This window comes from Bos indicus x Bos taurus, chromosome 8, assembly GCF_003369695.1.
Source record: "Bos indicus x Bos taurus breed Angus x Brahman F1 hybrid chromosome 8, Bos_hybrid_MaternalHap_v2.0, whole genome shotgun sequence".
Lineage (NCBI taxonomy): Eukaryota > Metazoa > Chordata > Mammalia > Artiodactyla > Bovidae > Bos > Bos indicus x Bos taurus.
The window spans coordinates 77,981,281-78,008,044 of NC_040083.1; the positions used below are offsets into that span (position 1 = coordinate 77,981,281).

Here is a 26,764-nt window from a genome sequence, read left to right on the forward strand (position 1 = left end):
ATATTCTAAATTCTTGTACTTAGTTCCTATGCATTTGGTTGATCTTTAGTGATTAGTTTTGCCGTACAAACCTTTTAGTCTTTTCCCCTGGTTGGATGGAATTCTTACAAAACAGTGTACTTTGTACTTTAATTTTTTTGTACTGTAATTATGATCTAAATTTCTGGAAGAGAGTGTCTTTAGGAGGTGTTACTAGTGGATGAAATGCTTGGTTCTGAGCAGGCAACAAATGTATTTAAAAGGCAGTTTTCTTTTGGGTCAAATCCCTCAATCTGTTTTACTAGTAACTAGTTACCATAGAACATGCTGGCCCCACAGTGAATTGTTGTTCACTCGCTCAGTCATGTCCGACACTTTGTGACCACATGGACTGCAGTATACCAGGCTTCCTTGTCCATCACCAACTCCTGGAGCTTGCTCAAACTTATGTCCATCGAGTTAGTGATGCCATCCAACCATCTCATCCTCTGTCGTCCCCTTCTCCTCCTGCCTTCAATCTTTCCCAGCATCAGGGTCTTTTCTAATGAGTCAGCTCTTTGCATCAGGTGACCAAAGTATTGGAGCTCCAGCTTCAGCATCAGTTCTTCCAATGAATATTCAGGACTGGTTTTCTTTAGGATTGACTGGTTTGATCTCCTTGCAGTCCAAGGGACTCTCAAGAGTCTTCTTCAACATTACAGTTCAAAAGCATCAATTCTTTGGTGCTCAGCCTTCTTTATGGTTTATCTTTCACATCCATACATGACTACTGGAAAAACCATAGCTTTGACTATATAGACCTTTGTCGGCAATGTAATATCTCTGCTTTTTAATATGCTGTCTAGGTTGGTCATAGCTTTTCTTCCAAGGAGCAAGCATCTTGTAATTTCATGGCCGCAGTACCATCTGCAGTGATTTTGGAGCGAAAGAAAGTAAAAGTCTGTCACTGTTTTCGTTTTTTCTCACCTATTTGCCACGAAGTGATGGACTGGATGCCATGATCTTCGTTTTTTGCATGTTGAGTTTTCAGCCAGCTTTTTCACTCTCCTCTTTCACCTTCATCAATAGGCTCTTTAGTTCCTCTTCACTTTATGCCATAAGGGTGGTGTCATTTGCATATCTGAGGCTATTGACATTTCTCCTGGCAGTCTTGATTCCAGCTTGTGCTTCATCTAGCCTGATATTTCACATGACGTACTCTGCATATATGTTAAATAACCATAGTGAATAAAAGCTGATAATTCCAGTTGAGGGTTGAATGTCTGTGCAGTTATCATATCAGATCAGATCAGATCAGTCGCTCAGTCGTGTCCAACTCTTTGCGACCCCATGAATCGCAGCACGCCAGGCCTCCCTGTCCATCATCAACTCCCAGAGTTCACTGAGACTCACGTCCATCGAGTCAGTGATGCCATCCAGCCATCTCATCCTCTGTCGTCCCCTTCTCCTCCTGCCCCCAATCCCTCCCAGCATCAGAGTCTTTTCCAATGAGTCAACTCTTCGCATGAGGTGGCCAAAGTACTGGACTTTCAGCTTTAGCATCATTCCTTCCAAAGAAATCCCAGGGCTGATCTCCTTCAGAATGGATGGGTTGGATCTCCTTGCAGTCCCAGTGACTCTCAAGAGTCTTCTCCAACACCACAGTTCAAAAGCATCAATTCTTTGGTGCTCAGCCTTCTTCACAGTCCAGCTTTCACATCCATACATGACCACAGGAAAAACCATAGCCTTGACTAGACGGACCTTTGTTGGCAAAGTAATGTCTCTGCTTTTGAACACGCTATCTAGGTTGGTTATAACTTTCCTTCCAAGGAGTAAGCGTCTTTTAATTTCATGGCTGCAGTCACCATCTGCAGTGATTTTGGAGCCCAGAAAAATAAAGTCTGATACTGTTTCTACTGTTTCTCCATCTATTTCCCATGAAGTGGTGGGACCGGATGCCATGATCTTTGTTTTCTGAATGTTGAGCTTTAAGCTGACCTTTTCACTTTCCACTTTCACTTTCATCAAGAGGCTTTTGAGTTCCTGTTCACTTTCTGCCATAAGGGTGGTGTCATCTGCATATCTGAGGTTATTGATATTTCTCCCGGCAATCTTGATTCATTTGTGTTTCTTCCAGTCCAGCGTTTCTCATGATGTACTCTGCATATAAGTTAAATAAACAGGGTGACAATATACAGCCTTGATGAACTCCTTTTTCTATTTGGAACCAGTCTGTTGTTCCATGTCCAGTTCTAACTGTTGCTGACATCCTTAATAGTCCCATGGATTGAAATTAGGTTTGCCTTTGATTTTTTTCATTATGTATAATGGTAATTTCAGTTTTTCACTTTACCAACCTTTGGACTTTTAGTGTAGAGCCTCCTTATGATACATCAACAAAATATTATCTATGTTGTGAAAGGTTGGGTCACAGGTGTCCAGGAAGAGAGGCCTGTTTCCTTGAGGTAAACTGATGTTAATGATTTGTTTTTTGTTTACTTTTGTTTCCACTATAATTTATAGTATGCATATTTCTTTAGCATATATGTATATACTCCTTTTTTTTGTTTTAAACCAGGAAAACAGGTTGATAGTAATTCATATTTGTTAGCGTTCACAGAAGATGAAATGCTATATTAATACTCCACGTATAATTTAGATTGGTAAACAACTTTATTTCCCTAGCATCTTAGCTAGGTTGATTTTTTTTTTTTTCTGAAAAACATTTACAAAGTCTAGTTTACTGCTTTCCTTCCTTTTATTAGAGACTGGTTTTTATCCACTAAAATACAGCAAGCCACACAGTGGACCGTTGCTTTTCTTTATCTTCTTAGAAGGCAAATAAAGCTGTTTTTTCTAAGCTGTCAGCAGCTGTTCAGATTTTTGTTTTTAGAAGTTTTGTGGTTGCTGTCACTGTCATGACAGCTCACACAAGCCTAGAAACACAGCTTCCCATTTGAGCTTGGAAAGTCACTTTGCTAATTTTCTGTCATTTTTGCAACCAGGTGTAAAGCAGCCACTTCTAAATAGGTCAGGCTCATTTTGGCTTCATTCCTGGCAGTGATATATATATGTTTAGGGGACACAAAAATAGGAAGATACGCCAAGAAGATAGAAAGTGAGTGGAGAGAAGACAGAAAGCAGACAAAAATCATAATTTACTTGAATATTTGTATACCCAGGGAGTGATGATCTAATAAGAAATGAACAGAGCTCAGGCTCACTAAAATGAGGTGGAAAAGAACATAATCCAGACCTGCAGATGGATATTGAAATTAAAACCCAAACTTGACCCATCTCATTTATTGCAAAGTTGAGTTGATATTTCAAAAAGTTTAGAAGTTAGTTTTCCTCAATTATTAGGAATTGAGAATGCACATACTTTGAATTAGTGATCTAGTCAATATCATCAACTTTTAAGAAGTGTGCACCAGTATATGAAGCAATGTCGATGGCTGTTGACCTGGATGTGGCTGGAAAGGATATACCAGCCAGCAGACCTCAGCAGAAAATCATCAGCTCTTCAGTGAAAAGGCTGACTCTCTTCAGATCTGTGCTTCCCAAGCTGCTTTAATGTGCACGTGAATCACCAGCAGTTCTTGTTTTTAAAAAAAAATGCTTCTTGGGACTTCCCTGGTGGTCCAGGGGTGAGGACTCCATGCTTCCATTGCAGGGGGGCATGGGTCCAATCCCTGGTCAGGAAACTTAAATCCTGCCTGCCATGCAATGCAGCTCCCCCGCGAAACTTGCTTCCTTTCCAACAGGTATGAGTTGGGATCTGAGAGTCTACATTATAACAAACACCTTGTTCCATACACTATACTTTGAGTAGCAAGGGTTTAGACATGGGTCTTGGATTTTTGCTTGTACAACTATTTATTCTTTTTTTTTTTTCAATAATAGAACTATTTTATTAAACATATGAAGGTACTGATTTTGTACAACACACATTTCTTTCCTCTGCCCCAGGAAGCCAGCACTCTAGAACCCCATGTTTATAAAAACACACTTTGGCAGCTACTATGACAAGGTGAAAAAAGTGCAATTCTGAAAGTGACAACACATAACCAAAGTGGGGAACAGAAAAGGCAAAGCTGAGTGGGCCCAGGGCTGCTCATCTTCTCTCAAGAGGAAACAATTTAAGAATAGAAACTCTTGAGCATTATTTAAGCAGTACTGCCCAACTCTCTTGGTAGCATCTCTGTTTCAATTCCATTTATCTTGATGTTGTAACTAACTAATCTGTTACTTCTTTAAGAAATTCTGCCCTGGTTTATATCCTTTTCAGTGACCCATATCCCTTTGAGCTTTAAAAACACAGAAGTCGCTCAGTCGTGTCTGACTCTTTGCGACCCCATGGATTGTAGCCCACCAGGCTCCTCGGTCCATGGGATTTTCCAGGCATGAATACTGGAGTGGGTTGCCGTTTCCTTCTCCGAACTAGCTTGAGTATCATCTAGCCCACCAAAGTTTCCCCACCCTACATTCTGTGCAACATCTAAGTTCTTGAGATGCTCTGTGTATGAAAAAAAAAAATCAAGATTAAAGAAGTAAAAAACTATAGAAAATTCTATAACTCTGATGTTCACTATGCACATTAGTATATTAAAAGCTAAGAAATCCTACTCTAAAAGAACCGTTTAACTTCCATTGATCTTATAGTTTCCATGATTGTTTGAGTACATTTCATTTCTTTGTGATATCATGCTATGGCTTTGTTATTTTTATTTGAAGAAATTTGACAAAATGTAAGATATGCACATGTTTAAATTCAGATGTACCAATTAAAGCTAAATATTCATATTAATGTTGGTAATAACAGTAATCTTGCTTGCTTGCTTAGTCGCTTAGTCCTGTCTGACTCTGTGACTCTTCGGATTATAGCCCAGGCTCCTCTGTTCATCAGATTTTTCTGGAAAATACTGGAGTGGATTGCCGTTTTCTCCTCCCGGGGATCTTCCCGACCCAGGAATCAAACCCACATCTATGTTTTCCACATTACAGACAGGTTTCTTATCCACTGAGCCTTTGGGGAAGCCCAATAAGAGTAAATCAGTTCAGTTCAGCCGCTCAGTTGTGTCTGACTCTGTGACCCCATGGACTGCAGCACGCCAGGCCTCCCTGTCCATCATCAGCTCCTGGAGTTTACCCAAACTCATGCCCATTGAGTCAGTGATACCATCCAACCATCCCATTCTGTGTCATCCCCTTCTCCTCCTGCCTTCAATCTTTCCCAGAATCAGGGCCTTTTCAAATGAGTCAATTCTTTGCATCAGGTGGCCAAAGTATTGGAGTTTCAGCTTCAATATCAGTCTTTCCAGTGAATATTCAGGACTGATTTCCTTTAGGATGGACTGGTTGGATCTCTTTGCAGTCCAAGGGACTCTCATGAGTCTTCTCCAACACCACAGTTCAAAAACATCAATTCTTTGGTGCTCAGCTTTCTTTATAGTCCAACTCTCACATCCATACATGACTACTGAAAAAACATACCTTTGACTAGATGGACCTTTGTTGGCAAAGTAATGTCTCTACTTTTTGATAAGATGTCTAGGTTTGTCGTAACTTTCCTTCCAAGGAGCAAGCATCTTTTAATTTCATGGCTTCAGTCACCATCTGCAGTGATTTTGGAGCCCAAAAAGGTAAAGTCTCTCACTGTTTCCATTATTTCCACATCTATTTGCTTTGATGTGATGGGACCAGATGCCATGATCTGAGTTTTCTGAATGCTGAGTTTTAAGCCAACTCTTTGACTTTCCTCTTTCACTTTCATCAAGAGACTCTTTTGTTCTTCTTCACTTTCTGCCATAAGGGTGGTGTCATCTGCATATCTGAGTTTATTGATATTTCTCTTGGCAATCTTAATTCCAGCTTGTGCTTCATCCTGTCCAGCATTTCTCATGATGTACTCTGCATATAAGTTAAATAAGCAGGGTGACAGTATACAGCCTTGATGTACTCCTTTCCTTATTTGGAACCATTCTGTTGTTCCACATCCAGTTCTAACTGTTGCTTCTTGACCTGCATACAGATTTCTCAGGAGATAGGTCAGGTGGTCTAGTATTCCCGTCTCTTTCAGAATTTTCCAGTTCGTTGTGATCCACACAGTCAGCGGCTTTGGCATAGTCAATAAAGCAGAAACAGATGTTTTTCTGGAACTCTCTTGCTTTTTCAATGATCCAACAGATGTTGGCAATTTGATCTCTGGTTCCTCTGCCTTTTTTAAATCCAGCTTGAACATCTGGAAGTTCATGGTTCACATACTGTTGAAGCCTGGCTTGGAGAATTTTGAGTAATGTTTTGCCAGTGTGTGAGAAGAGTGCAATTGTGTGGTAGTTTGAGCATGCTTTGGCATTGCCTTTCTTTGGGATTGGAATGAAAATTGACCTTTTCCAGTCCTGTGACCACTGCTGAGTTTCCCAAATTTGTTGGCATATTGAGTGCAGCACTTTCACAGCATCATCTTTCAGGATTTGAAATAGCTCAACTGGAATTCCATCACCTCCACTAGCTTTGTTCATAGTGATGCTTCCTAAGGCCCACTTGACTTCACATTCCAGGATGTCTGGCTGTAGGTGAGTGATCACACTATCGTGATTATCTGGGTAGTGAAGATCTTTTTTGTATAGTTTTTCTGTGTATTCTTGCCACCTCTCCAGTAATAACAGTAATAGCTAATACTTATTAAGGGCTTTATATGCACTAGACATTATCTGGAATATTTTCCATAGTATCTTATTAGCCATCCTAAAAGCTCTAGAAAGTAGATGTCTTCAGTATCCCTATTTCTACATGAAGAACTGAAAGCTTACCAAGTATTATAAATAAACAGCTAATGAGTGAGTTTGATTTTAACTGACATCTGTTTGTCAGGGCCTTAACCAATACATTGATGAGCTGCCTCCTTTACTGGGCTCTTCTAGGCCTCAGAGGTGTCTCTTATGTCCAGGCAGCTGGTCATCTCTTATCTCTAGTGAGGTTTCTCAGAGTGTAAAGATCCTGAAACTTAAATCAGGATCCCATTACCGTAGTGCTGGAGGCTCTTGGAGGCATTGCTGAGCTTTGCTCTGTACTTGTGCTGATTTCAAATCTTATTAAGCCAGGAAGTAGTGCCTGGCAAATGGTTTATCCTGCCTTGGCTATTCATGCTTCCCAATTCATTTTTATTGTGCTAATTAAACCTCAAGTGATATTTCAAGTACAGATTGTTTTTTCCATTATTGAGTCTTTGGCCAGCATATTAATGCTGTAGAATTAACGTGAGTCAGATGCTTACTCATTTGTGGAAGACTTTACATTTAAAAGATCTAGACTTGGCCAATTTTTCACAGATTCCTTTGGAAACTGCTATGACAGGGTGATACAATTTCTCTGTAAATAAAGGAGATTCACTCTTCCCTCATAAATAGATGCATAAGTATTTTTTAAATGAACCAAATTTCCAGATTATGGATATGTATTGGTATTTATAGTCTGTGCTAAAATGGATATATGCAGTCTGGGAAGATAGTGTGTTATATGGTGAACACCTTCATCTTTGAGTTCAAATCCCGGGTACTTAGGCAACTTTGGAAGAGGTATTTGACTTTTCCAAAACTCACATTCTTTATTAGTTGAATGAGAACAAATACTTCAAGTTTGGTTGTAAGAATTAAATTAACAAAAATATAAAGTACTAGATAAGACTTCCTAGTACAGTGAATGCACAATAAACATTACAGCTAGTACTGTAATTAAGCAAACATTTTTAGAACTGTTAATCATGTAAATTTAGGCTTGAAGGAAAAAAAAAAAACATGGTAGATTTTACAGGGGAAATTAAGATTATGGCATAGCATTCTCTGCTGAGAATCTCTATTTTAACCTCTTTTGTGCTTGAAATTTCCACACTGTTAGATACATTTGTAAAATGTAGGAGATTCACACCACTGTTTTATGTTTGAGGTTCCAGGAAAGGTGTCTGTTGATGGAGCCAGCTAGTGAGGAGCTCAGACCTCAAGAACAAGCACCACGGCAAGCCCTGGCTCTGTGGTTTTTCCAGACTCAGCAGATTAATCTATAAATACAAGAAAATGTGAGAGAAGTCAACAAACATTTGTGGTTTTGCAGTTGCAAACTGGGAAGTAGATGGATAAGTAGTGACTGACTGAGGCTGAAAATACTGGTTACCAAGTTAGCAATGGGGAAAGTCAAGAGGAGAGCTTAGTTTATATTGCAGAACTTCTACCAGGCTCAGGAAGTGAGAGTTCAGTGTACAGGAGAGTGGTTGAAAGATTTTTGCCCCGTACATCCCAGGTGTATATGAACTAGAAGTTTATTTTCTAAAGAGGATAAAACAAAGATCATGAGGAACTCCAAGTAGAGTTGAGGCTGTGAGAGTCATAGAATGATGGGTTTACATACAACTGTTTGCTTTATACCACTTTGCTCTTCTGAAAGAAATCTGAAGAGGATTTTTGCTTGTACAAAACAAGGTGAGGAGCAAAAATGGCATTCAGCATTTGTTTTGCATGGAGCTGTTAAGAGGCAGGGGGCACCCTGAGCAGTGGGAGTGGCACCACCAAGCTCCTTCCTGGGAACTACACTCAGCATCTCATCAAGCCACCATAGTTTTGAGCTGTGTCTGTGAGAATCTATGCTTTATCTTGATTTATTCTGTGCATTTGTTAGCAGGTGTGCTAAGGTTACTGCTGCTTTGCTTTATGTCATTTCGGCTTTCAAAAGGTTTCATAGGAAAGTTCTGTTTTTAAATAGCCAGTCCTTAGTCGCTCAGTCATGTCCGGCTCTTTGCGAACCCAGGTTCCTCTGTCCATGCGGATTCTCCAGGCAATGTACTGGAGTATGTTACCATCTCCTCCTCCAGAGGATCTTCCCAACCCAGGGATGGAATACAGGTCTCCCGCATTTTGGGCAGATTATTTACTGTCTGAGCCACCAGGGAAGCCCAAGAATACTGGAGTTTTGGATAGCCTATCCGTTCTCCAGGGGATCTTCCCACCCCAGGAATCAAACTGGGATCTCCTTCATTGCAGGTGGATTCTTTACCCGTAGAACTACCAGGGAAGCCAGAGAAACCTGTATTTCTAGTTTTCTTCCCCTTCTGAACAGGACACTGGAAGAGAATTATCTGCATAATCTGACCTATAATACCATCCAGAGAAGGATTTAAGGATACTGACACCAGGTGGTATCCATTAAAGAGGCCGATAATAGTGAAACTCTGCAATGATACTGGCAGTTAATAATATGTAATGATTCTAGTGCCCCATTCTTAAAGATTAAAGAACAGCCAAAGACCACAAACTGTTTGAGAAAAGCTTATATTAAAGACAAATACAAAACATCCAAAGAAAGAAAAAGTTGCAAGAAACAAAGTTGATTTAGACAGAAGAAAAATTGATAAGAAATTATCATTAATGTCTCATAGATATTAGGGATTAGAAGAGATCTTGCTTCCATGAAATAAACACAAGAGTGTTAATAATAGCAGACCATTCAGGAACAACAACAAGCCTTGGAAACTAAAAGTATGACAGAAATGAAAATATCAAAAGAAAGCTTGCAAGGTAAATCTGAGGAAATTTCCCCATAAATAGAGCAGATAAAAAAAGACAGGATACAGGAAAGAAAGGTTTAAAACAGATGGGTTACCCAGTAAGTCTAACCACTAAATGCAAATCTAAGTGGTGAGAAGGCATTACATCATAGTTGAATTGACATAGTTTTTTTCCCTTTCTTAGTGATTCTTATCACAGTACTGCATCCTATAGTTAATGCAATCTTAAATTTGATAAAATATAACTATTACAGTGTTTCAGCTATCAGTAAGGTTTATAAACATAGTAAACTTCATGTTTACATTCAGACAACAAAACTTCATAGCATATGGTAAGATATGAACACAGAGTGATGTGAATGTAGTACGGGCATGTAGGAGAGCTGCCTTTCTGTATGAACATGAGCCGAGTTCTCATCTTCCATGGTGAGAGGCCAGTAGATTATGTTAAAACAGAAAAACCAGGAAGCAGCAATATAAGCACAGTATTTAGTGATACAGAGATCAATACCCAAAAGGAAGTTAAAAGAGATGAAATGAGTGCTTCTGGGGAGCAGGAAATAGTGCCACATGGGTACTATTTTTCACATGGTAGTTTGAATATTTTCTTTTTCCCCCCTGTGTGTGTAGTTGTTATGTTTTCCCTCAGTTTTATTAAGATATGATTGACAGACAGCACTGTATAAGTTTAAGGTGTACAGCACAATTTGATTTAAATACATCATGAAATGATTTTAACAGTAAGTTTAGTGAAAATCCATTATCTCATATAGATACAAAATTGAAGAAATGGAAACAGTTTTTCCTTGTGTTGTAAATTATATCTCTAGTAGTTACTTGTAACTGCAAATCTGTACCGTTTGACTACTTTATTCAATCTCCCCTCCTTCCACCTACCCCCAGCACCTAGTAACCACAAATCTGATCTTTTTTTCTATAAGTTTGCTTTTTTGGTGTGTTTTTCAGGTATAAATAGCCTACAATACTCTATTAAGTTTCAGATACACAGCATAGTGATTCAATATTCTATACATTTCAAATGATCACCATGCTCAGCCTTAGTTATAATATGTTACCATACAAAGATATTACATAATTATTGACTATATTGCCTACACTGTCCTTTTTGTACATTTCACACCTGTTGGTACTTTGCAACTGGAAATTTATACCTCTTAATTTCCCTCACCTATTTCTTTCCTCTCCTACCCCACTCTCCGCTGGCCACTATCTGATTGTTTCCTATATCCTATTTTATGTTTGTTTAATTTGCTTTGGTTTTTAGATTCCACCTATAAGTGACATTGTACAGTATTTGTGTTTCTATGTCTGATTTATTTCACTTAGCATAATACTAAGTCCATCCATGTTGTCACAAATGGCAAGATTTCATTCTTTATAGGGGTAGCATTCCATTGTATTTGTATAGCACATCTTAATCTTCATCCACTGATGAACACTTAGGTTGGCTATTGTAAAAACAATGCTGAAATGGACATAAGAGTGCAGACATGTTTTATGATTAGTGTTTTTGTTTTCTTTGGATTAATTACCCAGAAGTGAAATTGCTGGATTATATGATAGCTCCATTTTTTAAAAATTTCAAGGAATCTCCACACAGTTTTCTATGATGGCTGCACCAATTTGAATTTCCACCAATAGTGCATGAGAATTCCCTTTTCTCCATTCTTTGCCAACATCTGTCATTTGTTGTCTTTTTGGTAGTAGCTGTTCTGAATAATGTGAGGTGTTATCTCATTGTGGTTTTGATTTATACCCTGTTGATTAGTGATGTTGAACCACTTTTCATGTGCCCGTTGGACATCTGTAGTTCTTTGGAAAAACGTCTATTTAGATCCTCTGCCCATTTTTTAAATGGTTCTTTTTTATGTTGAGTTACATGAGTTCTTTGTATACTTTAGATATTAATCCTTTATCAGATATATAGTTTGCAAATATTTATCTGTTCAAAGGGAAACTTTTCATTTTGTTGATAGTTTCCTTTGCTTTGAAAAATCTTTTTTACTTTGTTGTAGTTAAATTTGAGCTTTTCTGGTGGCTCAGTGGTAAAGAATCCACCTTCCAATGCAGAAGACATGCGTTTGATCCCTGGGTCGAGAAGATCCCCTGGAGAAGGAACTGGCAACCCACTCCAGTATTCTTGCCTGGGAAATCTCATAGAGTGAGGATCCTGGCAGGCTACAGCCCATGGGGTTGCTGAGAATCAGGCATGACTTACCAACTAAATAGCAACAACAGCAAAGTTACATTTATTTTTCTTTTTCCCCCTTTATTTAAAAAAAAATTTCTAAGACCAGTATCAAAGAGTATATACTGCCTGTGTTTTCTTCTGGAGGTTTATGGTTTTAGGTCCTACATTTAAATCTTTAATTCATTTTGAATTTCTTTTTGTTCATGGTATAAGTAAGTAGTTTAGCTTTGATTCTTTTGACTGTAGCTGTTCAGTTTTCCTCATACCATTTTTTGAAGAGGCTATCTTTACTGCATTATATATTCTTGCTTCCTTTGTAGAATAGTAACTGTTCATGTAAGTACAAATTCATTTCCAGGTTCTCTCTTCAGTTTCATTGATCAATGTGTCTGTTTTTGTGCCAGTATCATACTCTTTGGGCTTCCCTGGTGGCTCAGATGGTAAAGAATCTGCCTGCTACACAGGAGACCCAGGTTTGATCCCTGAGTTGGGAAGATCCCCTGGAGAAGAGAATGGCAACCACTCTAATATTCTTGCCTGGAGAATTCCATGAACAGAGAAGCCTGGTGGGCTATACAGTCCATGGGGTCACAAAGAGACACGAATGAGTGATAAACAGACATCATACTCTTGATTGTTGTAACTTTATCATATAGTTTGAAATCAGGGAGCATGATACTTCCAGCTTTGTTCTTTTTTCTCAAGATAGTTTTAGCTATTTGGGGTCCTTTGTGTTTCCATACAAGTTTTGTGAAAATTGCCATTTGTATTTTGATAGTAATTGCACTGAATCTATAAATTACCTTGGGTAGTATGGTCATTTTAACAATATTAATTCTTCAAATCCATGAGCACCATATATCTTTCCACCTGTTTGTGTTGTTTTTAATTTCTTTCATCAGTGTCTTAAAGTTTTCCAGGTACAGGTATTTCACCTTCTTAGATTTATTTTTAGGTATTTTGTTCTTTTTGATGCAATTGTAAATGGATTTTTTTTCCTAGTTTCTTCTTCAGATAGTTTATTGTTAATGTCTGGAAATGCAATAGATTTCTGTATATTAATTTTGTATCCTGCAACTTTACTAAATTAATTGATGAGTTCTAGTATTATTTTGGTGGTGTCTTTAGGATTTTCTATGTATAATATCATGTTGTCTTCAAACAGTGACAGTTTTACTTTTCCTTTTCAATTTAGATATCTTTAATTTATGTATTTTTGTCTGATTCCTGTGGCTAGGACTTCCAATTCTATGTAGAATAAAAGTGGCAAAAGTGGGCATCACTGTCTTATTCCTGATCTGAGAGAGAGTTTGAATATTTTTTTTAAACACTTTTTGTAGAATTATAGACTTTTCAAACTATGTGGCTATGTATTTTTTTTTTAAAGAAATGCATATCTGGAAAAAGTCACCTGGATCATACCACCAGCTTCAAGATTTTTAAAAAAATAAACCCATTCCTTATATTAATATCTTGCCATGACAAGCCTCTTACATTGGGAAGCTTAATTGTCATGAAAGTTGTCACCAAATTCTAGAGCTGGAAAAATCCTAGCTAGATCTTCTGATTGAACAGTGTATTTAATACAGAATGAATCACATTGAGAGAGGAGAAATGATTCACCTGATGGCACATAGTATGGGCCAGGTTTAGGGTCTAGGGCTTCTGACTCCTGACCCAGTGTTCATTCCAGTCAACTGCACTGACTCTTGATCACTTGTATATGTTTCATTGCTCGATATAAATTCAGTATATTAGGGGACTGTTTGGAACCTTGTGAAAGATACAACACTGCTCTCTATTAAAGGCTGACAAGAAGGAAGGGTTCTGAAGATGTCACACCAGCCACTGAAAGCCAGATCTTGTTGGAAAGTCCTCTACCAATTGTGGGAATACCATGAGACATATACTATGTAAATCTTGCTGTAGTCTGGTTTCAGGAATAAATACTAATAGTGTTGTCAGTAAGGACTGTGTCTTAAGAGAAGGATTTGTGCATAATATTGTGAAGGTGGCAGGTCAGAAACCCTTAGGTGGGCAGGCTAATTGAAATTTCATGGCTGTTGAAGATGAATTGCCTTTTCTGACCTGTGGGTCCTCCCGAGTTTAATGATGTGTTATAGTTCCATGGGACAGAGCTGTTGGGATGAATGCAGTCCTAAGGTGAGTTTCTGATACCAAGCGAGGGGCTTGCTTGACTGGCAAGACCTGACGTATTCTGAGACCCACCTTCATGTTAAAAATACTATGAATAAGAGCAGTATAAACACCCAAATGGTATAATAGTTTAATGAAGTGATACCATTAATAAGAAAAGCTGACTTAGGAAATATAAAAGTACAAAAATGAAGCTGTCTTGAAATATTAAAGAATGTCTATAAGCATCAGAATTTCATCTGGTAACAAATACTTTCTCAGGGTTTTTCCAAAAAAGAGCTTTTCACTGGGATAATGATCTATACAATTTTTTTCATCATGTCATAAATAAGGTGACCAAGTATACCTGTAATATTTAACTATGATTTATATAGCTTTGAAACATTCTAATGCTGTATGGTTCAAATTTATTAATTATCTTTGAAAAATGCTTTGAAACCAACTTCCATAATTGGACTGTTTCAAAATCTTGGTCTGCTTTTTAAACTTATATTTCAAGATCATAGTTTATCTCTTTAAAAATCTAGTTCTGGTAGTGGGTTAGATTTGTGAGTTATTTAATGGAAAAAAATGGGTTTATGCAAAAATTGTAGATGCCTCCCACCCTTTTGTCCTTGACTGTAAAAAAATGAAAGAGAGAAAACTGAGGGAAAAATAAGATGTTCTACAAATACAATGACTGTGTGCAAACAACTGGATTGATAACTGTAAAACAGAACAAGAACCAGAAGATGTAGTTCTACAAACTAGTGGGTTTTTTTAAAAATAAAAGATTATTCTGCAATGGTGTTTTTGAGACACATGCAAAATTTGTTTTCAAATCTCTTTGCACATCTTTTGGCTCTCATCAAATCTGTAAAGCTTATCAATTTGGCATTTTTTCGGATCAACATAAGTCAGTCTCAGAAAGCAAATAATGATTGATTTTTAAAGCAGAGAGAGTTTTCAACTTGTTGCTGTTACTTTGATAATGCACCTAACTATGTGTGTATGTCTTCCTTTACTTTCCTTGCTCCACAGGTTTGCCATCAGCAAATTTGGCCGCACCTAACCTCACCGTGGAGGAGGGAAAGTCTATCACATTATCTTGTACTGTTGCAGGTGACCCAGTTCCGAATTTGTACTGGGATGTCGGTAATCTGGTTTCCAAGCATATGGTGAGTCTTGTGTGTGTATGTTTGTAGAGATGAGAATATCTCAGAACTTGAGATTGTATTAACCTAGTGATGATCATTTAATATTTTATAGGGCCACAGAGAGAGGTTTACAATGAGTTCTGTTGTGTATTTACTTTCTGTCTATTCTTACTAAACAAAGACTAAGGCAGATTGTATTTTAGTTACGTATACTTCATAGATTGGAAGTCTGTAGGTCTCTAGTAAGCTTTTTGTGTCATCATGAGCAAGGTGAGTGACTCTCACTGTGGTTTTTTCCCTTCGAGGAAGGTAAGTAGGAATTCAAGGATTAAATCAGCTTCACACGTTTATAATTAAAATCTGGAGATAAGAGAATAACGTCTGAGTTGCCCCTTTTATTGAGCTTGATTAGACTGGAATTTTTTTTCTAATGTTACAGATGATTTTCTCTAGTTAGGGGAAGAAATGCCAAATCTTCTCACTATTGGGTTCAGTTCTAATCAAGATTATTTTTGTCTGTTAATTCATTTGTAGAATGAAACAAGCCACACACAGGGCTCCTTAAGGATAACTAACATTTCATCTGATGACAGTGGAAAGCAAATCTCTTGTGTGGCAGAAAATCTTGTAGGAGAAGATCAAGATTCTGTCAACCTCACTGTACATTGTACGTAATCAGATCAACGTGTGTTTTTAATAGAAAAGATCGTGGACACACCCGCATTTGTGGTTGGGGACCTCTGCTGCTTTGTGCGTTAAAAAAGTATATGCAGTGTTTTCTGCGTCCTTAATTAACAAATGCTACCAGCTCCTTCCATCCTTCTATTTCTGCTAATCTCTCTTGTTCATGTGTTGTCTTTAAGCTTCTTTTTCGATCTTAAACTTATCCTTTTGTGCCTTATCTTGTCTTTTCTTGATAGAACATATTTTGAGCTGGTTATCTTCCTTTTGTTAATAACTTGTAGTTTAAATTTTGATAAACTAGTTTCTAAATTTTGTTCTCTCTAAAAGCAATATGAACCTTTAAAGTTGTGATACCTAAAGTATTGGGCTGGCTGTTCATATTCAATATATTGTTGATACAAAAAATAAACCTCATTAGTTTGACATCAAGCTTCTGTGGGAAGTGGAAGGAATACTACTAAAATGGCTGAAAATTATTATTACCTGCAAAAAACTTCTATTATTATAATTGCTTTAAGTTTCTGTCTTCTGAAGATAAAGGATATTAATGTTTCTTTAGTATATGTACATTGTTTTCCAGTATTGTAAACAATGCAATGTATATCTTAATATTCCAGATTGTTTCATTCAATGTGAATGATGTACATATTCAGTAAAAAAATACATACTCTTCACATCATTGCAAATTCTGAGCTGCCATGGTATAAATTAATGAGGTTTTACTCTGAATTAGGATTTGGCTGAGAAAAACACGAGTGTGCACAAGTATGAATGTGCATTACACACACGTGGACACAGGTGTTGGTACACTGATTAGCATTCACTCATAACACACATTCCTTATGTGACTGTTGGAGTGAATGATTGAAATCACCAACCTTTTGCCGGTGTCAATACTACCCCGATGCCCAGAAGGTCTGGGACTGATAATTTCTCATGATTCTGACCAATCTTGAAGTCAGTGTCATCCCCAAACATGTACAACCAAGCTTCCAACTTTATGTCCTTAAATCAACACCTCACAAAAAGCACATTGGAGTGTGGTGGCAGGAAGAAGTGGGGCCTGGGCATATGGGGACCTGGGCTGGTGGGAGGAAGGTAAGTATTGTCCCTCCCCTATTGTGATCCTTGTGTTTGTCACACAGACCTACAAATAAGGGCACTCCAATTCAAATGTTTTTCAGTTTAGGTTAATATCTATGTAGACTCCCTGGTCTGGAGAGCTGGTCTAGTCTATCAAGGTTTAGATAATGAGAAATAAGTGATAGGGAATATTAACAACTGAGAGATCCTTTGCAGTGACCCATTCAGATGTCTTTGTTGCCAGGCTATGATTTCCCCACTTTGTGTGATGAACATGTACAACCAGGAAGTGATGCATGAAGGGAAGGGCATTAGGAGTTCTGGATGCCTGGTCCAGATTTTCCTCACTTAGTAACCTTGGCCAAGTCACTTAACCTCATAGCACTTGGGTTTTTTCATCTGAAAAAATGATACTATTAGGTCTCAAAGGTCTTTTCCTGTCCTCAGTTTTATACTTACCAAAGTCAGACCACATGAAAATGGACCACATGAATCCCACTTAAGAGGGATTTTAAGTGTCTTCACTTAGGATAAGTACTCTGTTTAAAGATGCTACCTGATAATGTTTGTTTCCCTTAAGAATAAAGTGCTTTATATTTAATTTAAAAATAATCTCTAGTTTGTTTTTCAGGTTTAGATAGGACCTCAGACATTTAAAGGATCAAAACTTTGATGCATCTGAAATTCTAGAAAAAATGGACTATACTGTAATGAAAAGTGATGCTTTTAAAGAGCATTTACTATTGACAGTGAAAAATATATTAATTTATCAGACTTTATAATAATCAGTCAACATCAGGAGTAACATTCTTTGCATTGACCAGTTTTATTTCTTTTGGAAAATTTATGTGAGATCCAGGCTTCAAGCAAGATTTCCAAAGTCATTTTTGTCATTGTATTATTTAGGGAAGCCCTGTAAGAATAGTGGTCCTCAATGTTTTGGTGATTAATCTCCATAATATCAAGGCATATGTGTTAGAAACCAAAGTCAACTTCAAATGAGCCCTTTCCACTGTCAGAAATCACTGGGATCTGTTTGGAGTTGATTCTCACACTGAATAGGTGTAAAGATGCCTATGATGCGTGGATCTTAGGCAGAGCAGGGAAAGGATTCTTTCTGAAGCTCTCTGTAAAAGTTAAATCAAACTTGATGATGATACAAAATATTGATGGATTCCAGAGTTGCAGGTCATACGTTTTCTTAAACCAAACAATGGTTGAGTAAGACCCCCCCTGTCTATGACACAGAGATTTGGAGATGGGGAGAATTCTGAGCTTTCTGATGCTATTAACTCTCTCTTTTTCAATTTAGTTGCTCCAACTATCACATTTCTCGAATCTCCAACCTCAGACCACCACTGGTGCATTCCATTCACTGTGAAAGGCAATCCCAAGCCAGCGCTTCAGTGGTTCTATAACGGGGCAATTTTGAATGAGTCCAAATACATCTGTACTAAAATCCATGTTACCAATCATACGGAGTACCACGGCTGCCTCCAGCTGGATAACCCCACTCATATGAACAATGGGGACTACAAGTTAGTAGCCAAGAATGAATATGGGAAGGATGAGAAACAGATTTCTGCTCACTTCATGGGCTGGCCTGGAATCGATGATGGTGAGTACCTGATGTTTTTGCATCTGGAGAGGACTAGTGTGTATCACTCAACTATTGACAACATCGTGAATACAATAAACCACTCCCAAACCCAGTGGCTTGAAGCAAACATTTCATCTTGCTCATGGGCCTGTAGATCAGCTAGGGAAATTTTGTTGCATGTGTGTTTTTTTCTGGGGTGCAGGGTGCAGAAATAGAAGCTACACAGGAGATCTACTTCTTAGGATAAGTACAAAGTACAAGAGGACAGCAAAAAAAAAAAAAATAATAATGCAAGGCTTTATAAGGCTTCCTTTTGGGATTGGCACAGAGTTTCTTCAACTTATATGCCATTGGCCAAAGCAAGTCATAGGTCCAAGGCCAATCCAAGGGCAGGGCCTCATACTCCTCCCATGGAGGTGATAGGGATGAATAATTTGAACAATATTCTGAGAACACACACATTATTTTTCTCTCAAGTGTTATATGAGATTTTGTACCCACAGTGACAAAATACAGGCAAATCTGTGAGCAGGTGAACTGAATTTGGTCGGCTCATGCGCTGTTTGAGATATGTTTTAACCAGTTGGGATTCAGAATCCGGCTCCCTCATCTGTGGCAGAGAAACCAACATTGTGGAATGTTTTGCTTACCTGGGCTGACTGAGTTAAGGCATCTGCTGATAGAACCCTGAATTATTTTCCTAAGAGTGGTACTAGTTCCCATCTGACCAATGGTTTGAATTGGGAAAAGGATGGCTGGTGCTGGGAGTCCAGTCCATGGTCAGCAGAAGAATTTCAGTGGGAGCCCCAGTAACAGCAGGGACAATATCATGCGTTTACTTTCTCCAGACACTCTTGTTCAGTGAAAGTATTCTTATTTGCTTGATCGTATTGCCCAAATACCTGATACCATTGTGGAGGCTGAGCCATGTGTTTGGCTACTGGGACCTGTTCATGATTAGAATTCCTCACCCTAACAGCTCTGAATTAATCAAAGCCACACAAAGCCAGCCTTGCAGAGAGAAGGGAAAATAGAGACTTGGAGGCCAGTGGGGCAGGGGCTGATTGGGCAGCAGGTACTAGTATGGCTTCCAGGACAGCCCCGTGGACAAAGGTGATAGCTGCCAAGCCACTTTCACCAAATGAGAGTGCAATAATTCTCATTACACAGTCCATCTTCCTGTTATCCTGGTGTTTATTCAGCAGCTTTTTAAATGCACCAGCTTCCTGAGCGTGCTCAAAATGGGATTTGAATTATATAAGTTTGATTTACAAACAGCCTTTCAGGAGCACATAAAACAAGCTATGTTTGGATGCCTTACCCAGACACCCTGGCAGTTGTTGTCTGTTTCATTAAATCTTCCTCTTAATTGAGAGTTTAGTTGCTTGGCTACATTCGCTGTAGTAAATCGCTAGATTACTGTGTTCATTTTCCTCCCGCATATTTGTGGGAATAACAGCTTTATAGTTAAATCCAGAATCTTTGCTTCTGGGACAACAGTTTTTTGTATGTTTTTAAATGAACATTTTATTTGTGAATAATTTTAAATCTACAGAAAAGTTACAGAGATGGTACCGAGAGTTCACAGCTACCCCTCACCTGATTTCCCTGTTGCTAACATCTTGCATTGCTTACTTTTGTCAAAACTAAGAAACTGACGTCACGTTAGTACATTATTCTCATCTAAACTTAAGGATTTATGTGAATTTCGCCAACAACTGGCTTCTGAAACTGTTGGAGGTGAACTTGATTCCAGGTTGAAGGTCTGGCATTTAAAAGTTTTAGAAGTGGTTTGTATGCTTTGATATGAGCACTGTTCTGTCAGTGTAAAACCAGAAGCTTCTATTTTAGATAGGATTTTTATGTGCTTTCTTTTGAACATTTCTGTACAGTACCAATATTTGGTACAGTTTAACTCATCTTATCCATGTGGCCTCATTTTTATCGATGGCTTTTGTTAGTTTTAATTTAGCTAGTGATTGGAAAGAGTGGTTCTCTGGTCTAAGTATAGCTCAAAGTTTCTCAAGTATTCCCTTAAAAGGAAATAATCATTTATTTATCTACAACAAAAATTAAGCCATATTTTTTTAAAGATGTTCTTTCCCTTTCTTTTCATTTATTATTTTTATCAGATCTTTAAAATAAATATGGCTTTAGAAAAGACTGATTTTTATTTCACTCTAATTATTTACTCAAGGACCCACTATCAGGGAGTAATAAATGAAAGTGGAAATGAAAGAGACTTGGCCTAGGGTGATAGTGGATATAAATGGCCCGTATGGGCCATAAACCAGTGAGACCAGTTAAGAGACTGACCTCACTTGGCTTGTATGGTAGAATCTTTGTGGATATTTATGCAATTTGTAGCCCTAGCCTACAGATAATGGCTTTTCTTAGAAATGCTTTCTTTCCCTCTTAACTTCCCTGAAAATTAAAGAAAAATTTACAAAGGGAAATATTATATATATGTGTATATAATACTATATATATTTAGACCTTGCTGGTCTAAATGTCGGAGAAGGCGATGGCACCCCACTCCAGTACTTTTGCCTAGAAAATCCCATGGACGGAGGAACCTGGTAGGCTGCAGTCCATGGGGTCGCTAGAGTCGGGCACGACTGAGCGACTTCACTTTTACTTTTCACTTTCATGCATTGGAGAAGGAAATGGCAACCCACTCCAGTGTTCTTGCCTGGAGAATCCCAGGGATGGGAAGCCTGGTGGGCTGCCGTCTATGGGGTCGCACAGAGTTGGACACGACTAAAGCGACGCAGCAGGAGCAGCAGCAGGTCTAAATATACATTCTACCTTAAGGTCATGTTTGAGTTTATGGTCCTTCAGTATTTCTGTTGTCATCATACAGTAGTTGATCAAGAAGTTCAGCTCTCCCAAATCTCCATGATACGAAGTTATAGCTACTTTTCCCCCTGGTTGTTTTGATGAGATCCTTTTTTTCACACTGCGAGTTTCTGGACTTACCAGGAACCAGGCAGTCTGGGATTTCTGTGAAGTCAGTTGCATCACTGTATGAATCCAGAAGAATTAAAACAGCAGCTCTTGGGGAGGGAGGAGGGAGGAGGGTTCAGGATGGGGAACACATGTGTACCTGTGGAGGATTCATTTTGATATTTGGCAAAACTAATACAATTATGTAAAGTTTAAAAATAAAATAAAATAAAACAAAAAACAAAACAAACAAACAACAACAAAAAAACAAAACAGCAGCTCTTCCATCTTTGGTCGCATGTGTTCCTCATTCAGCTCAGAACTCTGATTTCCATGAAATGGTCGCCTTGTTTAAGAATTCACTCTCTATTTGGAGATAGAGAAGGAAGCATGTTGACAGAAATTAAAACAGGAATAAAAACAGATAAATAAAAAGCACCTAATAATATAAAAATGGGTGAGCATGGAAGAGGATGACTGAACTTAGTGACAGTCCCAATTGCCTTTCACACCGCATGGAGTGGAAACATGGGATGTTGTGGCAGATGCTCCACTTGGAGCAGAGAGACCCCAAGCCAGCATCAGCCAGGCCAAGAGGGTGCCATCTACAGGTGTGAGGATGTGAGACTGGCAGTAAAGATCCCCATGTGTTTCTCCAGAGTGCTGGAACCTTGCAGAGTCTGACACCAGACACTAGCCCCAGCCAGGGTGTTGTAAGGAGGGACAGGTGTTATCAGGTCTTTAGATGTCAGCAGGGCCCAGGTACCAGTCCAGATCATCACTGGCAACTTGACTTGCAACTGAGAAAGGGAGTCAAGACTTTCTAAACACTACATTGATTATTTCTGATCCCATGCTTGGAATTGAACTCAGCTCTGGTCAGTTTGGAGAAGGAAATGGCAACCCACTCCAGTGTTCTTGCCTGGAGAATCCCAGGGACGGGGAAGCCTGGTGGGCTGCCGTCTATGGGGTCGCACAGAGTCGGACACGACTGAAGCGACTTAGCAGCAGCAGCAGCAGCTGGTCAGTTTTGAATTATATTTAAAGTACAACAAGGAACTTTCTGCTTCAAAATGCATCTGAAGAACAGTGATTTTTATCTTTCTAGCACATGGAAGAGCACAGCTGGTGACAGTCAAATTTATTTCCTTTCCTCTTGGTTTTCCATTGTCCCTTTACTATTTAGTCACTTCTTGGTCTACTAGAACAGTAGCATCCTGCTCTTTGTTACACATTAATGGTTGAGTTTTAATTGTTTTTTAATCTTATTTTATTTTTTAAGACACATTTCTGGGGCTCATCTCTAGCAATTCTGATTCTGTGGTTCCAAGGTGAGGCTTGGGCTTTGGCATTTTTCGTTTTTGAGATTCCCCAGTGATCCCAGTGTGCAGCCAAGGGTGAGAGTCACTTGTCTGGGATGGAATTCTGACCCAAGCAAGATTTTTCTGCTCATTGTTGAGTAACAGACAATCCTTGGGTCACTTGAGGTTACAGATGGAATCTCAACTGCGAAACAGGATGTCGCTTCTGAGTTAGAAATCAACTCTGGACTTGATTTAAGGGTCAGTCTCCTCTCCCCTCTCTTCGCAGGCTGGCAGCATGGGGGTGGGGGCTAGAGCTAGCTAATGAGATTTAAGCTTTTGTGCTGCCTGGGTGGAGGGGATGGGCATGGGGATGAAGGGCAGGGAAGTGTACTGGCCAGTGGCTCTGTGCTCTTGGGACCTGGGTGTGTTCAGTGTCAATTCACAGCTCATCTTTCCTGGAGAACTTTGGGATTCCTCTCTCTGCAGCCTGCTCTCCTGAAGCTCCCATGACATAAATGCATCCGTGTTCTGGCTGCTGAAAGTAGCTCCTCCTTCATACCCAGGAATGCAGCTTTGTACTTTGGGGGCTCCCTCTGGCCCTCTAGACTCCCTCACAGACTTCCTTCTGTGCTGCTTCCATCTGGTCCAGGGGAACCCTCATGATCCCTTGTCCTGACAATTCTGGGTGCACAGGTGGAACCCAGATGTCAGCTGCATCCCACCACCACACTTGGCCTGAGCCATCCCTGGCAGAGTCAGCCACTGGTCCTTGCACCTTTCACCTCCAGAGAACACAGGTCATGTTCTCAAGTGCAGCTGTGGAAGCCCCATGGTGGGGTGGTGGTGATGGTGACACTGGTCCCCAAAGAAACTTCTTTATAAGTCCTTCCTTTTTCTCTTCTCTCTGGGACCTTTTAAAATCTCTTCATGAATCAGATATTTCAAAGGACGAGGATTCAGTCCTTGCTTTTGTGAATTCCACCTTTGGTGCTCACTTTGGTGTCGGTTACTAAGGCAGGAAGAGTCTTGCTTAACATCCTGTTGTACTGGAATTCTAGGATTTTGAACAATTTGTCAGGTCTCTCTGGAGGTTTGAGAAACAGAAAATGCTGGGCTACCTACTGGATGGTGATGAAACACAGCCCTTTTTCCCAAAATAGAAAACACTTCAACTACCCATAAAATGATAAAAGACGGAGAAACACTTGGGCTTTCATTACTGTCTCCTGCTTCTCTTTGTGGTTGTCTCTCTTGGCTTCTAATTCCCAGGGATGTCCCTATCCCGCTATTAGGCAGGACCTACTCATGAAAGGAAGGAACCCTATTCAGCTGAAGATATGCGGAAGTTGCAGGCAATAAAGAAGTAAGCGCTCCTTTGAATGTTCTCTTTTTTGTAGAAGCCTTGAACAGAAAAACGAAGCGGAGTAGATAGAACCTCAAACATATTCCTTTTTACTTTCAGTGAAATAAACTCCTGTCTCTTGTGTTAATCCACATGACTCACTCAGATCTGGTGTTTGAGCTTGGAATTTTAATCATGGTTATCCCACTCTCCCTGTTATTCAAAGGGAAACTTTGCCACGGTGGGAAGGGTTTGCAACTAGGCTCTGATTCGCCTAAGAGTTGTGTCTTTCGTAACCTCTGTGGCTTTGAGCAATTTTCTTACCACCTCTGAATCTAGCTTTCCTTCTCTGTAAAATGTCAGGTTCTAATACTTACATAAAGGTGATTGTGAAGAGGAATATGTCTGGGCGTGGCCTCAGGGCCCCTCACCTCACACAGGGAGGAGCTCAGTGCTGTTCCCTCCCCGGGGAGGGGCAAGAACATGATGACAGTGTGCCCATCCTCATCTCCCTGGTGTGCCCATCCTTATCTCCCTGGTGTGCCCATCCTCACTTGCCTAGTGTGCCCATCCTCACCTCCCTAGTGGGCCCATCCTCACCTCCCTAGTGAGCCCATCCTCACCTCCCTAGTGTGCCCATCCTCACCTCCCTAGTGTGCCCATCCTCACCTCCCTAGTGGGCCCATCCTCACCTCCCTAGTGAGCCCATCCTCACCTCCCTAGTGTGCCCATCCTCACCTCCCTAGTGTGCCCATCCTCACCTCCCTAGTGGGCCCATCCTCACCTCCCTAGTGGGCCCATCCTCACCTCCCTAGTGCGCCCATCCTCACCTCCCTAGTGCGCCCATCCTCACCTCCCTAGTGCGCCCATCCTCACCTCCCTAGTGGGCCCATCCTCACCTCCCTAGTGCTCCCATCCTCACCTCCCTAGTGCGCCCATCCTCACCTCCCTAGTGCGCCCATCCTCACCTCCCTAGTGCGCCCATCCTCACCACCCTAGTGTGCCCATCCTCACCTCCTTAGTGTGCCCATCCTCACCTCCCTAGTGGGCCCGTCCTCACCTCCCTAGTGTGCCCATCCTCACCTCCCTAGTGTGCCCATCCTCACCTCCCTAGTGTGCCCATCCTCACCTCCCTAGTGTGCCCATCCTCACCTTCCTAGTGCGCCCATCCTTACCTTCCTAGTGCGCCCATCCTCATCTCCCTAGTGTGCCCATCCTCACCTCCCTAGTGTGCCCATCCTCACCTCCCTAGTGTGCCCACACTCACCTCCCTAGTGTGCCCATCCTCACCTCCCTAGTGTGCCCATCCTCACCTCCCTAGTGTGCCCATCCTCACCTCCCTAGTGTGTCCATCCTCACCTCTCTAGTGCTATGCTCTCCAGCCTTAGGAAGAAACTTGCTGCCCAGAACTGCTTCATCCCAGCTTTGGCTTTGTCCTCACTTATCTGGGGGCTTGGGCTTGCCCAGAGAAGAGGACCCCCGGATTCTGTCACTTGACTACAGGAGCTTTTTATTTTTTATTTATTTTTTATTTTTTTCTTTTAATTCCTTTTTATTTATTTATTTATTTATTTATTTTTTTTAACCCTCCTCCCTCCTCCCTCCCCATACAGGAGCTTTTTAGACTTGGCCTTTTTAGGAGAAAACTGAGTCAGTGTTAGGTTCCTAGAGAGGGTGGGTGTATAATATAATATAAGCTGCCTCAGGTGTCTAAGCTCTCTCCCCTCACCTTCCCATTTGCAGTGGGACCCAGAGATATGCCTCTAGAGACAAACACATCTCTTGCCCTTACCCCTAACATTTTTGCAGTTGTTATTCAGCCCCCTCAATATTTAGATATGCTATTTTCAGGTTTACTCTATGTTTCACTGAAAAAGTACTATCCTCTATGAACGCTGGGGTCTTTTGACTTTGGTCACACTTGCCAAGGAATTATAAATCAGGATTTCTCAGCCTTTAATGAGAGATGAGATCTCCCGGGGATCCTGTTAAATGCGGATTCTGATTCCATGATCTGGAGAAGGGCCTGACAATCTGCATTTCTAATGAGCTCCCAGATGGTGCTGCAAATCCATGGACCACACTTGAGTAGTGAAGGCAGTTCATTTACTTCTTCCTTGCAAACTCTGGCAAGGGTTGGGGAGGGGCAGTGTGAACACTGGAAGGACTATTCAGGCATTCATTGAGCTTACCTCACTGACTGTCCAAGGGTATTAACTAGGAATAATAAAAACACGGAGTAGTTGTTGCACAGAGAAGCACTCTGATTGGGTTTATCCAAAAGCAGGATGGCTCAGGGCTTCTGGGATGGCTGAGTGGTAAAGAAACTGCCTGCCTATGCAGCAGATGCAGGAGGCTCGGGTCTGATAACTGGGTCAAGAAGATTCCCTGGAGTAGGAAATGGCAACCCACTCCAGTATTTTTGCTTGGGGAATTCCCTGGTCAGAGGAGCCTGGTGGACTATAGTCCATGAGGTCAAAAAAGTCGGACATAACTTAGCGACTAAGCAACAACAATAACATGATGACTTAAGGAGGCTTAGGAGAGTGAATAAGTAGAGATGGTGGTGCAGGCACACGCATAGAAAGCAAGGGGCTATCTGCAGATTCTCCAAAGAGTCTTCTGTATCCTATTTAGCTTATGGGTCAAAAATAAGACTTGTCTAAGATGAAATTGATCCATTATGTGGCTGTCACTGGAATTCAGTCCCACATATAGAAAAGTTGCTTCATGAACATGAATGTGTGTGGAGACTGAGTGGAGATTAGAAGTGGAGAGGGTGC

At 40.1% G+C, this 26,764-nt stretch overlaps 1 protein-coding gene across 10 annotated transcripts in view; it reads left to right on the top strand.

Annotated features, from left to right (window-relative positions):
• NTRK2 (neurotrophic receptor tyrosine kinase 2) overlaps positions 1-26,764 on the top strand; it is a 414,185-nt gene that overhangs the window by 54,026 nt on the left and 333,395 nt on the right. For all 10 annotated transcript variants that reach the window (XR_003512340.1, XM_027550142.1, XM_027550137.1 and 7 more), the window contains exons 8-10: positions 14,907-15,043; positions 15,557-15,689; positions 18,102-18,407. Coding sequence is in view for 9 of the 10 variants with exons in the window: in XM_027550142.1 (XP_027405943.1) it covers positions 14,907-15,043; positions 15,557-15,689; positions 18,102-18,407 (576 nt within the window). In the remaining variant the exon portion in view is untranslated. The remainder of the gene's footprint in view (positions 1-14,906; positions 15,044-15,556; positions 15,690-18,101; positions 18,408-26,764) is intronic.